This window comes from Urocitellus parryii, chromosome 11, assembly GCF_045843805.1.
Source record: "Urocitellus parryii isolate mUroPar1 chromosome 11, mUroPar1.hap1, whole genome shotgun sequence".
NCBI lineage: Eukaryota > Metazoa > Chordata > Mammalia > Rodentia > Sciuridae > Urocitellus > Urocitellus parryii.
In genome coordinates this window covers 114,419,911-114,436,062 of record NC_135541.1, presented here as the reverse complement: position 1 = coordinate 114,436,062, position 16,152 = coordinate 114,419,911, and the positions used below count along the sequence as shown (strand labels likewise).

General features: G+C 43.2%; 1 protein-coding gene across 2 annotated transcripts in view; it reads left to right on the top strand.

Annotated features, from left to right (window-relative positions):
* The first annotated feature begins 332 nt into the window (after nucleotides 1-332).
* The window catches only part of Nos1ap (nitric oxide synthase 1 adaptor protein), a 291,877-nt gene continuing 276,057 nt past the window's right edge, over nucleotides 333-16,152 (top strand). For both annotated transcript variants that reach the window (XM_026412681.2, XM_026412680.2), the window contains exon 1: nucleotides 333-437. In XM_026412681.2, the coding sequence (XP_026268466.1) occupies nucleotides 333-437 (105 nt within the window). The remainder of the gene's footprint in view (nucleotides 438-16,152) is intronic.

Below are 16,152 nucleotides of genomic sequence, written 5' to 3'. Positions count from 1 at the left end.
TTTTCCGGGCCGGGGCGCCGCACCGCCCGCTCCCGCCACCGCCTCCCCCGCCGCCCTCCTCGCCAGCAGGAATAGCGCGGCCACAGCGCCGCTCGCGTCGCCCGCATCCGCGCCGCCCGCTGCCGCTTGGCCCTAGGCACAGCTCCGGGTCCCGGTTCCCGCTGCCGCCCAGCAGCCGCGCGGCCAGGGCGCTGCCCACCCCGCGCCCCGCGGTCCCCGCCAACGCCGCTTCATTCGGTCCCAATCTCTCCTCCTCGGGGTCTAGACAGCCCCTTCCTGCTGCCGTTGCAGCCAGCGTCGCCTCTGGAGGAGCGTGTCCATCGTGGGTCACCATGCCCAGCAAAACCAAGTACAACCTTGTGGACGATGGGCACGACCTGAGGATCCCTTTGCACAATGAGGACGCCTTCCAGCACGGCATCTGCTTTGAGGCCAAGGTGAGGGGGTTATGGGGAGGGTAGTGCCCAGGAGGGGTTATGTCTGAGTGGATGGGATGCACAACCATCCTGGACGCAGAGCAAGTGGGTTAGGCCAATTTGCGGACCTTTCTGTTAGGGAAGGTGACTCCCCCTTTTCAATATAAAATTCCACGGGCTCCCTCCCAGAACTGCCAAAGAGCAACTGCAAAGTTTGAGCGGCATGGCTTCACCCCCCACCCCTTCCACCTGCAGTCTCCCCCATCCTTGCCTGCCTAGGATTGGATTGAGTTACTTCGCAGAACCCTCCTTTGGAGGAGAGGCAGGTGAATGAGCGCAGCGTGGACACCTGGTTCTTTAGAATCGGTTTAAGGAAGCCCTGGTGTTATTTACCTGCTGGGCTCCCTTGGGAGGTGCTTTCAGGAATGTCTTTTAAAAGAGGAATGCTTGCTTCCCGATTGAGGAAGAGAATACAGTTTGTTTGTTTGTTTGTTTATGATTCCAGGTAAGCGTGTCGGGGTGGGTGTTGAGTGAGTTTCTAAATCATGACCAGTCATTGAATTGAGGGTGGCCTGGGGAGTGGGTGGGTGAAAGCTGTTTACTACCCTTGTTTGTAATGTTAAGTTTTAGCATCTACTGCCTAGGAATTTAGCTGGGATGATTAGAATTTTCAGCATCAGGGGAAAGTCCTAGGTCCATTTTTGGGGAGGGGTGGGGCCAAAGCCAATAATGGACCATCAGGTGTATATAAGGCTGGTCCCTGTGATGTACCTCCCTCAGTGCGGAGTTCTGATTTGTGAAATTGCAGTGGAGGATTCCACTGCTCATCACTGAGAAAGAGTGCTTTTCTGTTGAAAAAGGACTCTCTCCTCCTGCTTCATACCACTTGACTTCTCTGGTGACTTAAAGACTCAGAGACTTTCAGCGTCTACAATGTGCTGGTCACTAAATGAAATAAAGTATTGCCCCTCTAGGTAGGTTGAGTATTGATGGTTTTGAAAACAGTACTTTTTATGTGAAGACAGTTTTACTGTTCCCTTTTTCTCTTTCATGACTGTGCATACAGGAGGATAGCATCTCATGCAAGGATCATTTCAATCACAAAGCATTTTTTTAAGCATCTGATATGTGTTTAGTGTAGTCAATTATCTTAAGTTTTTTTTTTTTCATTTGTTAAGGAGATGAATTGGGGAATCTTAGTTTTCATTTTTTTCTGCCCTTAAAAATTCCCTCCAAACCATATTGGCTAGAGCTTAGGGGAGACATCCCACTTCTTAGTCACCAAACCCTGCCATGGAATGCAGAGCTGCATTACTGGGTATGGCTAAGACCTGAGTGGGGCTGCAAGCAGCAGCTTATCTCACTTCTCTCATCTCTTGAGTACATCTGATTCTAAGATAGGATATTTGGGTTAGTTTTTATTGTGGCTTGCTGGTTTGGTGAGCATTTTTATTTTGTTTTACTGGGGATTGAACCCAGAGCTTCATACATGCTAAGAAATCTCTTCACTTCTGAGCCACATCACCAGCTCTTTTATTTTTTATTTTGAGACAGGATCTCACCAAGTTGTCCAGAATCACCTCAGACTTTCTTTTTCTTTTTCTTTTTTCTTTTGGTACTGGTGATTAAACCCAGGGGCACTTAATAACTGAGTCACATCCCTAGCCCCCACCCCTTTACTTTTTAAAAAATATTTTATTTAGAGACAGAGTCTAGCTGAGTTACTTTGGGCCTCACCAAGTTGCTAAGGCTGGCTTTTGAACTCGTGATCTTCCTGCCTCAGCCTTTTGAGCCACTGGGATTACAGGCATGCGCCACCAAGCCCAGCTGGTGAACAGGTTTTTGATGTTAAAGTTTTCATCATAGTGATGATTTAATTTTTTTAGATATCCAGAAGTACATCAATCAGGAAGTTGGCTTTTATCTTGTTGGATTCACCAGTGCTCTCTTTTGTAAGAATTAGTATAAGAATGGAGGTCACACTTAAAGCGTCTTTAAGTCTTTTTATTCTTTTCTTACTGTCCTCTGTATTTGGTCTCAAATAGGTGTTAAAACTTGGTGTGCATAGGGCATTAAAAGGTCCAGTTCTTGCCATGTCCCAATTTTAATTTGATACATCTATGGGGAGCTAAGGAATGTGAGCCTTTAACAAGCATTCCAGGTGATTTCATGTGATTGCAACCAGACTTTGAGAAATACTGAACTTGGGGCTTGCCTCCAACTTGCTGGATCTTTTTCTTCCTTTCCCAGCACCAAACATACAGTTTCTTTTCTAAGCAAATGTCTGGGGGCTGTGTGATGTAGTTCCTATAGTAACTTCCCTGCATTGACAGACGGTGGTGGTCATTAAGAGGAGGCACAGCCGTAGTTGATCTTAGCTGTGTTCCTAACGCAGAGGCACGGGGACCAGTGATTCTGCTTTGAGAGGGGCAAGAGAGAGAAGAAAGGACAAGGGCACACAGTACAGGCAATGGTGGAGCTTCCTTGGGCAAAGGCTGATTGTGAGGACTTTGGGTCTTAACTCCCAGCTCTTTATAATTGATGTTGGACACTGGCACATTCATTGTGTCAGTCAAGACCCAAGTAGAGGTGGAAGAAGAAGCTTTTCTGTCCCACATGTACCTGGTAAGTGCTTCTTCTGGCTGGTTTTCATATCTCCTACAGAGCAGTGTCCATGAAACTTCCCAATCACTGGGATTTCAGAGTTGAATCCACACCACACTCTCCCCTTGCTGTGGGAAAACACAGGCTGTAAAATACAAATGTATCATCGCCTTGTCAGGTACCCTTGGAAAATGAGCCCAAGACTTCCTCTTTCAAGGGCTGGCAATTTTTCAGAATCAACATTGGATGGAGCGATTGTTTGGATGTATGCCTCTCATTTTCTGGGTCTGCAGAGACTGAAAGGTTCTTTTTTTGATTAAAAACAATTTTTTTTTGTACTGTGATTGGACCCAGGGGCACTTTACCACTAAGCTGTGTCCCCAGCCCTTTTCCTTTTTAATTTTGAGACAGAGGCTAAGTTGCTTCGAATTTGTGATCCTCCCATCTCAACCTCCTGAGTTGCTGGTATTACAGATGTGCACCACTGCACCCAGCTGAGGCTGAAAGGGTTGGGTTCTGTGCAGAGGTTCTGTGCATATATATATATATATATGTAATAATTAAGCAGAATCCTAGATGTTTTTCACCTTCAATACTTCATTTAATTCTCATTCACTTTTCTACGAGATGAGTCTCCATGTCTGTTATAAACTGGGAGATTGTTGCCTGTCTCATTGCTCACAGCTGTGTGCGCCAAAGCTAGTGTTTAAACTTAAGAGATTTGACTTCAGACTCCTAAATCCAGTGCTTGCTTATTCAATGATTTTTGTGGAGTATTCACTCTATGCCAGGCAGGGTTTGATTCATAGCTCTCTGGAGCAGTATCCTCAGGTTGCTGATCTCTAGGATTCTGATGTAGGAAATTATTCATAATTATTTGCATTTTTTTTTTTTTTGGTACTGGGGATTGAACCCAGAGACACTTTTTCACTGAGCTACACTCCTAGTCCTTTTTATTTTGAGACAGGATCTTGCTAAGTTGCTTAGGGCCCCACTAAGTTGCTGAGGTGGGCTTTGAACCTATGATCCTCCTGCCTCAGCCTCCTGGATTACTGGAATTATAGGTGTGTACCACCACACCTGGCAATTATTCACACTTTTAAGATGCTGGGCTGTTTCCAGATTTCCCCTTGGGCTAAGAGCTTCTTGTAAGGGATACCTGGGCTCTGTGTTCAGTATGGATACCTGGCTCACTGACCAATGCTGGGAGGTGGTCAGATCTCACATGGCTGAAATTTTGTGGCCCCTTAGAACCTGCCTCTTGATCTTTTTCTTTTTTAAATTTTTTATAGTTGTAGATGGACAGAATGTCTTTATTTATTAATTTTTGCTGAGGATCGAACCCAGTGCCTCACACATGCTAGGCAAGTGCTCTGCCACTGAGTTACAGCCCCAGCCCCCCTCTCCATCTTTTGATACAATTTCTTGGTGGCCAGTGCCATCAACTGGCTCTCTCTGTTTGCTTGGTGAAAAGGAGGCTTCTAAAGACAATGATGTAAAGAATAATAAAAGTATTAATAATATAGTTATATTTTGGATTTCTAGATGATTTTTGATTTTTATGAAGCTTTCACATACAAAGATGTTTTCATTTATAGAAGCAGATGAAAAAAACTGGGGATTAGAGAGATTAACTTGTCCAGAACCAAGGAACTGATTCGATTCATCAGATAATGATGATTTTTTATTGAGTGCTATGTGCCTGCATTGTTATAGTTGCTGCCTCTTTTGAGCCTCGCATTCCAGGTCTATAGCTCTCTTTCCGCTCCTGAAGTAGTGACTTGGATACTGAAGCAGTTTCTCCCTCTGAATTCCTAGCACTCGGGTTGCCTGGACTGTTCGCTGATATCCACATGAATGGTTCAGATTGTCAGAACTGCGAGGCACCTTAGCTCATCTGGTACAACCTCCTCATTTTACAGATGAGGAAATTGAGGTCCAGAGGGGAAATCGTTGACCTAAGATCACATAGCTACATAACAACATTGCCAGGATTCTCCCCTTGTTTTGGGACTTCAATTTCGTTTCAGGTATCTATTGCTGTAGAACAAACTACGTCAATACTCCGTAGCTTAAATTGACAGCTCTTTAGTTTGCTCATGATTTGTGCGTCAGAAACAGGTGAGGCTGTTGCATGTAGTGATCTTTCCCTTAGCTGCATTTACCTGTGTCTAGGCTGGAAAGTTCTAGAAGGCTTTGCTTATATGGTGAGTGACTTAGTGGTCCTCTGCATGTCTGTCTCCACTGGCTCCCTTGGGTTTCCTCATGGCCTCTTGGTGGTTTGTTTGGACATTGGCTCTCTTGAGCCAAGCAGGAAGGAGGAAGTTCTTAGGGTCTGGTCTTTTGAGTTATAGGGAAGCACTTCTGATACATTCTATTGATCAAAGCAGGCTATAAGGGAAAGAGGAACAATCCACTTCTTGATGAGGGAATGTCAAGGTCACATTGCAAAATTGTACCTGGGATGAGCTATTGCTGAAGCCATTTTCGGATCACTCTACCACAAAACTTTATGTTCTTTCCTCTCTGCCTATATCTTCTCTAATGATATAGAATGTATTTTAAGTATTTTGTCTCAGGTTTTTTTCTCTCTCTCTCCCCTTACTCAGGTCCCAATGATAGATACATACATAGTTGGCAGTAAAAAGTATTTGACAGGTAGAAGAAGTTACTTATTTGAAAGAGTCTGAAAGCAATAAATATATTGTCATGTAACGGAGTGATTTTGAGGTTTGTGAGTACTTGGTCTGATCAGAACTGAATTCTCTGGCCATATTTCCCTCCTTGCTAAATGACTTCATTGGTTAATGGTCTCCATGATGTGCATTTAGAGTTTCCAATAATCCACATGGCAGGCTACCCGTGGATGAATACCTCTTGACACACTGGCATGAGGGCGTACAGTTAAAGATGCTGTATGTGTTCATGCACCATAAATGGGATGTCCCTGAGACACCTGAGCTTCAGGGCATGGTAAAGAGTTCTCAGAGCCATTCTACTATCCCCTGGGTATTTATGCTTCATCCCTTCCCTTCACCCAGATTAAGGGTTCTATCTAGATTAGCAGCAATTAATAACCATCCAAATAAAAAGTATTGTGTCCATCTACAACTAAAAAAAAAAAGTTAAAAAAAGTGGAGGTTCATTTCACTTTCTTATTTGTCCAGATACTTTGAAAACATGTTTTTATCTTCTGCTCATAGCACTTCTGTTTATTTTTAAATGTTTAGTGGTACTGGGGATTGAACCCCAGGGTCTCCTGCTTGCTACGGAAGTGCTGTACCACTCAGGGACATCCCTATTCCTCAATAAAAATGACAATGAGTCTCAGAGATGGCACCTGTTATTATCATTATTTTTTTGATACTGGGGACTGAACCCAGAAGCACTTAACCACTCAGTCTCATCTCCAGTCCTTTTTGATTTTGAGACAGAGTCTTGTTAAATCCTTAAGTTGCTGAGGCTGGCCTTAAACTTGCAATCCTCCTGCTTCAGCCTCCCCTCTTGCTGGGATTACAGGTGTGTACGCTACTCAGTCCAGCATTTTTTACTGTGGAGCTACAGGGGAATCACAGCCAGGGCCTCATGCTTGGTAGACAATTGCTCCACCACTGAGCTACTTTCCCAGCCCCTTTAATGTGGGATTTTGGGGACACTTATTTTTATTTATCCTTACATTGCTCTCAGGTGTCTCAGCGTATTCCTCTATAGCTGATTTATTGGGATTTGATGAACAGATCTATTTCTCCCTTAGTCAATACATTTCATGATTTTATGGCATTCAGTCATGGCTCGTTTGCCTACAATATCCCGATACTTTTTAGTGATCAGAATCATGCAGCCACCTGTAATGATGCCCTCTGCCAGTCATCTATATCCAGGAACCTAATTGGACTTGACTCAGTGTGTATTATTGCTCACTCATAACGCTGCTACTTCCAAGAACTTGAAGAACTCCAGTGCTTTCTTTGTCTATAATTACCTGCCTCCTCTTGAGTTTTATTGCCTTCGGGCAGTCTGTAACTCCTCGGTGATCTTTAAACTGTCCTTATCCTGCTGGCCTGAGCAGCCGGTGACCCTGTCTGGACCTTTTACTTCCTTTCTGTTTTCCTGCCCTACACTGCAAACTAGAGCCCTACTACTTTGCTTCTTCCTACCTGATTTGGAAAAAGAGCTTCCTCGCTCCTGCCCTTTCTTCTTTCTAATAGCCTTATTGAGTTAGAATTCAGATATCACATAATTTACCCATTTAAAATGTATAATTCATTGGCTTTTAGTTTATTCACAGACATGTGTGATCACCACTCCCCTGTCAATTTTAGGACAGTTTCATCATCTCAAGAAGAAATCCTGGCTGGGTGCAGAGGTGCACACCTATAATCCCAGGGACTCGGGTGGCTGAAATAGGAGGATCTCAAGTTCTAGACCAATCTGGGCAAAATATAAAAAGGGCTGGAGAAGTAGCTCAATGGTAAAGCATCCCTGAATCCTGTGTACTCCAACAAACAAACAAAACAACCTCCTCTCCTGTACACTTTAGCTATCACTCCTTTGTATTCCTCTTTACTCCGGCCCTAGGCAACCACTAATTTAATTTCTGTTTCTAGATTTGCCTATTTTGGACATTTCATATAAATGTAATCATATAGTATGTGGTCTTTTGTATCTGACTTCTTTCACTTAGTGTAATGTTTATGTAATGTTATATATGTCAGTACTTTGTACCTTTTTATGGCTGTATAATATTCCATTGTACAGATATAAAACATTTTGGTCATCAGTTTGTGATATTTTGATTGCTTCCATTTTTTGGACTGTTATCAACAATGCTATAAATATTCCTGTACCAGTGTTTGTGCAGATATATGTTTTCATTTCTCCTGGGTGGGTAAGGAGTGAAATTGCTGGGTGATAACCAATGGTAAGTAACTATGTTTAACTATTTGTGAAACTGCTAACTTCTTTTCCAGTGTGGTACATAATTTTAGTTTTTCATTAGCTGCATGATTTCTCCAAATCCTCACCAACACTTATTATCTGAGATTTTTATTCTAGCTGGACTCATGGGTATGAAGTGGTATCTCATTGTGGTTCTGATTTGCATTTTTATGTTGAATAATGACATAAAACATCTTTTTCATGTTTTGGTGACCATTTGAGTCTCTTTGGAGAAATGTCTATTCAGATCCCCTGGACATTTAAAAATTGGATTGTCTATTATTATTATTATTATTATTATTATTATTAGTACAAGGGATTGAACCCAGGGGCCACATCCCCAGCCTTTTTATATTTTATTTTGTGGCAGGGTCTCACTAGTTTCCTTAAGGCCCTGCCAAGTTGCTGAGGCTGGCTTTGAACTTGTGATCCTCCTGTCTCAGCCTCTTGAGCTGCTTGGATTATAGGCATGCACCCCTAGTCCAGGCTCCTTTAATTGTTGAGTTCTGCGAGTTCCTTATATGTTCTGGCTTATATGGATTTACAAATATTTTTCACCCATTCTCTGAATAGTCTTTTCACTTTCTTGATATTGTTCTTTGAAATACAAAGGTGTGCAGTGGCACAGACCTGTAATCCTGGCTATTCCAGAGGCTGATGCGGGAGGATCACAAATCAACTCAAGAAAGAAAGAATGAAAGAAAAACCAAAAATGGCTGGGAATGGAGCACAGTGTTAGAGCACTTGCTTAGCATGTGCAAGGTCCTGAGTTCAATCCCCGGGTACTACAAAAATATTTTTAAAAAGATTACAGAGTTTTATAATTTTGACAAATTCTTTTTCTTTTTGCATTACTGGGTATTGAACCCACAAGTGCTCTCTCACTTAGCTACACCTGCAGGCCCTTGTATTTTTTTTTATTTTGAGATAAGTTCTCCCTAAGCCTAGACCTTGGCATCCTCCGGGCTCAGCCTTCTCAGTGGCTGGGAGTAAAGGCCTTCGCCATCAGGTTGGGGACTCTTCCTTCATTTGCCCTCCTTGCCAGGCTAGTCTGTCTTTGTTTTGTTAATTGGCTTAGTCCACGCCCCCACCCGCCCTCCTTGGCAGGTTTATATCTGCCTCCTACTGATTCACTGCTTTTTGCCCAAGAATATGCTGTGGCCTTCCCTCTCTGAAAAGTCTCTTTTCTCTGCCTCCTTCTATGTTGAAAGTATTGGCTCTCTTCCTTTCACAGTGGAGCCTCTTGAGACCATGGTCCACCTTCTGCAGTTTCTTGATTTATTCCCTTGGCTGTGCCCTGCTGACCTCTGTCCTGAGTACCATGTGGAAATTGTTCTGTTCTCACCTTCTCTGTCCTCAGTCTTTTTGCCTTTCCTTCCTGAGCATCCTGTCCTGTGATTCAGCTCTCCGCACCTGCTTGTGGGTGGTGAGGCTTTGCTGCTCTGACAGTACCTGCTCTACTTCCGTGTCTGCCTCTCTTTCTCCCGCTTTGGACCTCCTTCTCCTTTGGGTCACACCCATCCTCACCTCTTGTGGTGTCTGTTAGCTGGCTACCCTGACCTGTTGCCGATCCCATCACGCAACCAGCTGGAAATCAAATCTTTCTTCTGACTTTATCCTTCTTCTAACCACCCCACCATCTTGTTGGGTTTGCAGGGCTGACACTTTGGAGGATTGCTCAGATCCGGTTCAGTTAACTCTTCAGCGAGACTCTTGTCACCTTCTGAAGGCCTCCAGTTTTCCTCTTATCCCTTCCATCATAGAAACTTTTGCTCTAATCATGTTCCTCAAAATGAGTTGTCATCTTTCCACTCAAAACTGTAAAAGTTCCTAAACCTGCTGGATTAGTTTCAAGATTCTTAGCATGAAACTGAAGGCTTTCTGTTGTTGAACAGTTATTTAACCCTTCCAGAATGCTCACCATTCCTTAACCCTCTGTGAGATTTCCCCACCCAGTTCATGTCGCTCAGGAAGTGAATATCACTGTTCCCTCCTCTGAATTGGAGAGACTAACCAAACTCTACTTGTATTAGAGCTGCTTGGCTCTGTCCAGTTTCCATCCCTATGTGGTCATGATCCGGGTCCTTGTCTCTCCACCCCCTATGTCTTCTGTGGTGCTAAGTGGAGTGCCTTGCATATAGAAAATGCATTGTGCTTGCTTTTTTCCCTAGAGCCCAGAATTGAACCCAGGGCCTTGTGCACGCTGAGCAAATGTCTGCCGTGGAGCTCTGCCCCCATGCCAGGAAATTTATTTTTAAATTAGTGAATATAATTTCTAAAGTGTTGCCTGTAAGGATGGTCAGGGCCTTCCTGAGTCACCCATAGTGGAAGATACCTCAGTTGGCTCCAGTCTTCTCCTGACCATTTTTCTTGCTTTTATCCTGCAACTCTTAGCCTCTGGTGACCCAGTGCACTCAGCTGCCTTGTGCCTTTCTGATCTCTCTCCACCCCCACCTCACAGAGTGTGACTTCCTTCCCATAGAAGTGCCGAGTAAGCGTTTTTTCCCTAAATTAAATTCCAGTGATGAATGTCCAGTGAAATTAGAATCTGAGTTTAGAGCATATGCCCAATTTCAAGAGTAGGTAATTGTCATTTACTAATTGTCACTTATATGAAATACCTCTTTTCAACCTGTTGCATTCTCATTAATGAATTGATGCTATTTTTAAAGCTCAGGGCACTTTACCTCTCAGCTACATTCTCAGCCCCCATCCCCCTCCCTGTCTTCCCATCCCCCCTTTTCTTTTTGGTGCTAGGGATTGAACCCAGAGGCATTTAACCACTGAACCACATCCCCAGCCCTTTTTATTTTATTTTTATGTTTTTTAGTTGTTGATGAACCTTTATTTTATTCATTTATTTATTTGCAGTGCTGAGAATCAACCCCGGTGCCTCACACATGTCAGGCAAGTGCCCTACCACGGAGCCACAATCCCAGCCTCCCTTTTTATTTTTCATTTTGAGACAGGGTCTAGCTAAGTTTGCTTAGGACCTCACTAAATTGCTGATTTTGAACTTGTGACTTACTGCTCAGCCTCCTGAGCTGTTGGGATTACAGGCATGTGCCACCATGCCTGGCTGACCCTTTTTAAAAAACATGGTACAGGGGATTGAACTCAGAGCCTCATTTATGCTAGTAAGTGCTTTATCACTGAGCTATATCCCCAGCCCTTTTTAAGATTTTAGTTTTGACACAAGGCCTGGCTAAGTTGACCAGGATGGCCTTAGCTTCCCTTGTTGCTGAGATTACAGGCATGAGCCACGGCGCCGGACTGTTTTATAATTTTTATGACATGAATTTGGTTGGCAGCATAGGATAGCATAAATTCAGGGGCTACCATAATTGGGTTCACATCCTGGCTCTATCCCTTACATGTTATGTAACCTTGTTTGAATTACTTTAAATTTCTCCTATAGCAATCTCATTTAAAAAATAGGTTACAAACTTCACATACTTCCTAGGGTTAATGAGAGGATTCAATGAGTTATCCCTTAAGTGATGTAGCACAGTGCCTGGCACAGAGTGGGCTGCTATTTTTATTGTTGTATTTAATTGTACTTTGTTTCATCTGGGTATGGTTTTAATCTACAGAAGAGTCCTACACAGTGTTCTTTTATATGTCAGAGGTTTGGTAGTACATTATCTTCATTACACATGCCTGCTTAAAAAAATCTAGCTACAGCATTACTCTGATTCCTAAAGTTGCAAATCAGACAGCATGAATATTTTGTGATCTTAAAATAGTTGTCAGCCTCTTTGGAATGGAGTAAAAAGGGGTTAACTATGTTCTGGTGCATGCCCCAATTACATTTGTTCCAGCCTTTTAATCCTTGTTAGGATTAAAAATCACAGAATCTTAAGTACAGTGTGTCGTCTGTCTTCACATGTCTTGTCTGAATTTCTTGGATAAATATTTCTTTAAGCAGGGTAAGCTAAGCAGAAGGAATCTTGCATCATGGGATTAATTAATACCTTGTGATGCTTACATTTCCCTTTTCAATTTTTATGTTCAGCATCATGTTTATGTTTAAGTATTGGTGCAGCTGGCTTTCAAGTTATTTTAAAAGTCACTTCCAGCAAATTCAGTGTTCATAGAGTGCTGGGACATTTTAGAATCCTCTACCTGCCCCCACTGCATTTGTTTTTTTGCAGTGAGACTTGTGTGTCTTATATTCGTAACATCTGTCCATGAGAACTAAGGACAATAGCTACCTTCCACTTATTTATTTTGCAATAGTAGGGATAAGCAAATGCTCTACCACTGAAGTATACCCCTGGCCCTTTAAAACAAAAAAAATTTTTTTTTGAGATAGGGTCTTGCTAAGCTATTCAGGCTGACCTTGAACTTGCAATCATTTTGTCTCAGCCTCCTGAGTAGCTGGCATTACAGATGTGCACCAGTGTGCTTGGGAAATTAACAGCCTTGAATGTTGGATGAGATTGTGAATCCCTACCAAGGGGCCCTTAGGGGTAAGGTGGTGGTCAAGAAGGAGATACTCGCTACCCATTGTATTAGAACATTCTGCACTCTGTACCTTGTGTGTTTGTGTGTATGTGTGTGTTTGGGGGAGACAACTCAGAAAAGCTGTTCACATGCTTATGGAATTATGTGTGGCCTGTTGTGTGCTGTTCTTCCATGATTGTTCTATGTATGCATTTCTTGTCTTTCTATCCAGGCTACGAGCCCCTGAAAGGCTGAAAGACTCCCCGTGTACCTGCCCTGGCCACATCCTAGAAAACTAACATCATAATCATGCCATTTTGCCAGGCGCAGTGGTGCACGCCTGTAATCCCAGGGGCTTGGGAAGCTGAGGCAGGAGGATCATGAGTTCAAAGGCAGCCATAGCAATTTAGCGAGACTTGTCTCAAAGTAAAATATTAAAAGGGCTGGGGATGTGAGTCAGTGGTTAAGCACCCCTGGGTTCAATTCCTGGTACCAAAACCAAACAAACACAAACAAACCAAAACACAAGCCAATTAACAAACAAAACCACAAAATAATCATGCCATTTAAAAAGTACTTAATATGTTCCAGGCACTGTGGCAAGCCCTTTCCATGAAAGGATTAATTGAATTCTGCCAATAACCATTTAAGTTAAGGTACTTCATTGTCTGAGTTTTATAGGTGGGAAGCCAAGGCAGGATAGCTTGCTCAGCGCCCATATCTATTAACAGCTATGTCCCAGAGTCAACCCAGGCAGACTAGCTCAGGGTGTCCATTCTCCACTCCTGTGCTGTATATCTTTCAAAATACCAAGAGCTAACATTTGCCAGTCCACTCTGTGCCTTGTTTTTAGTATTCTAAAAGCAGCTAATCTCCATTGGCCCCATGAGGGTGTGTGTTAGTATTTTAGTTTTGCAGATGAGGATCCTGAGGCATATCTTCCAAGTTTGGATTGAAGGGTGAATGGTCTGTTAAAGGTAGTGGTTTTTAGTTCTTCCCACTGAGGTTTGTGACCCAGGGACTGGCCTGCTCTGCTAAGTAGCAATGGGTCACCTGAAAAGACACTTCCAGTGGAAATATTGGTGACATCTAGGTATAGGAATGGATATTCTTGAGTGATGGGACAGCTAGAGAGTGAGCAGTTTTGGAAGCCCTTCCTTCCCGGGGAGTGTTATGCTTTGCTGGGCTCCTTCCTGTGCACTTCCTGTCTAATGGTGGCATTCAGTCCCCCTCAACTTCCACATCCTCTTCCTTAACTTTCCCAGCTCCATTTCTGAGGCCTCAGGGGCCTTCCAGGAGAGTATAAATGCTGAAAAACTTTCATCCCAGGAAATACTGCCTTTTGAACTATGGAGATAGCCCACCATGCTATCTTGCCTATACTTTTCCTTTTCTGATTCGGCCTGTTTGAATAGAAGGCACTCATGGGGAAGTGTTTTTTTCTTTCTTTTCTTTTTTTTTTGCAGAGAGGAAGATTAATGTCTCCCACAGATCAAGTGACAGATAACATGATCTCGCTCCTATGCTATTTCCCATAGCCAGGCAAACCTATACCACAACTACGTTTTCAAACTGGCTCTTTGATGTGTATAATTTTCTTTTTCTTATTTTGGCAGCCCAGGTCAAACACACATTCTCGGCACCCATATCCAAAGTTTAGGGGGAACTGCCTCCTCCTTCAAGTTCACTTAAATGTAACTCTTTCCTTCTGGTTGAAAGTTTTTACTGTTTGTACAAATGAAGAGAATCACCTGCAGATGCCTTTGATTAAATAAGTAGTTGTTTTCAATTTTTGGCATAAATCAGAATCACCTGAAAACCAATAAAAAAATAAAGCTATCAGCCCAGGTTTGTTGAAGTAACATAGGGCCTGGATCACTGAGTCTTTTTTGAGTTTTTCAGATGCTACTGATAGACACATGGGTTTGAGACCCATGACCTTATAGCCCTGGTTCTCAGATACTCATTGAAATCTCTGGAAAGTTTAAAAAACTAAAACAAAGCAAGCTGGGCATGGTGGCACATGCCTGTAATTTCAGCAACTGGGGAGGCTGAGATAGGAGGATCAGAATTAACTTAGTGAAGCCCTAACCACCCTGTCTCAATATAAAAACTAAAAAGGGCTGGGGGTATAACTCAGTGGTTAAGCACCCCTAGGTTTAATTCCCAGCATCAAAACAAACAAACACCCCCCCCCCCCAAACAAAACAAAACGAAACACCACTGATGGCTGATGCCATATTTGGATCTTGACTGTTTGCCCCAAAGACCCACATGATGAAGGATTGGTCCCTAGCCTGTAGCACTGTTAGGAGGTGGGGGACCGTTTAGGAGATGGGGCCTGGTGGAATGAAGTTAATTCACTGGGGCTATGCCTTTAAGGGTATCTGGCCCCAGGAACCCCTTCCATCTGTGTTTGCTTCCTGGCTACCTGTTCCTGTTATGATGTGCTGAGCTGCCACAGACCAACAGCAACAGAACCAAGTGACCAGGGACTGAAATCTCTGAAAACATGAACCCAGTGAACCTTTCTTCCTTTTAAATTTATTATCTCAGGTATTTTGCCACAGTGGCACAAAGCTGACTAATATAGCTGAGTACTCGTAGTGATTTTGGTTCAACTAATATAGGCTGTAGCCTGGGCATTGTGACCTTTATAGCTCCTATTTCTTTGCTGAGACTTTATGTTTTCTCATTTGTTTCAAGAATATTCATAATAGCTCATGAAGCATTCTTATGAGGACTGTTTTAAAGTCTTTTTCAAGTAATTCTAATATATTTGCCATTTTGACATTGAATTGACATCTCTGTTGGTTGTCTTTTCTCATTAGTGATGAGATTTTGCTGGTTCTTGGGATGATGAATTCCATTTATTTATTTATTTATTTTTATTGAATCCCGGACATTTTGGGATTCAATAAAAATAAATAAATAAATGAAATTTATTTTTATTTATTTTTTATTTTTTTTGGTAGTGGGGATTGAACCCAGGAGCATTGTACCCACTGAATTAAACCCCCAGTTTTTTTTTTTTTTTTAATTTTGAAACATGGTCTTGCTGAGTTGCCCAGGCTGGCCTTGAACTTGAGATCCTTCTGCCTCAGCCTCTGGAGCTACTGAGATTGCAGGTGTGCTCCACTGTACCTGTCTGATACCAAATTGTAGTTCACCCCTCCCTTCTAGCAAGGTTCCTTTGCCAAGGCACTGGTGGGGGAGAAGAGGGGATTCCTGCCTAATTGCTTTCAGGTTGGGGTAGAAATCTAGGTTGCCCTCTGGGTTTCAGCTAATACCAACCACCCTGGTTGTCGGGAGCAGGGGTGTCTCATATCTGTTCCCCACATGGCTGCTACTGACACTGTGGCTTTGTTACCACTGGGTGGTGGTGAAAGTTCTGGACTCTGCACTAGGCCTCCTCTGGCACCCCAGCAAGGAGGTGTAGAGGCCTCTTTATTGCCACATGGTGTGGATATCCTGGCTTCCTGGTTGGCCTTCTCTCAAGCCACCAAGAAGGAGGTGAGGTTGGAGCATCTCACTGTGGCCTGCTGAGGGCAGAAACCTAGTTTCCCTACATGGTCAGCAGAGCTGAGGCCACAGGTTTTTTTATGGTTCTTGGCTGACAACAGTAGAGCTGTTGTCTAAAGGTTTCCTGCCGGGCAGGGCTGCCCCTGTGCTACAGGGGAAGGCCTTTTTCGGGCTTGTTTTGGTCTGTGTCTGTTGGCTTTCTGGGGCTCTGGCTTCTCTGCCAGCC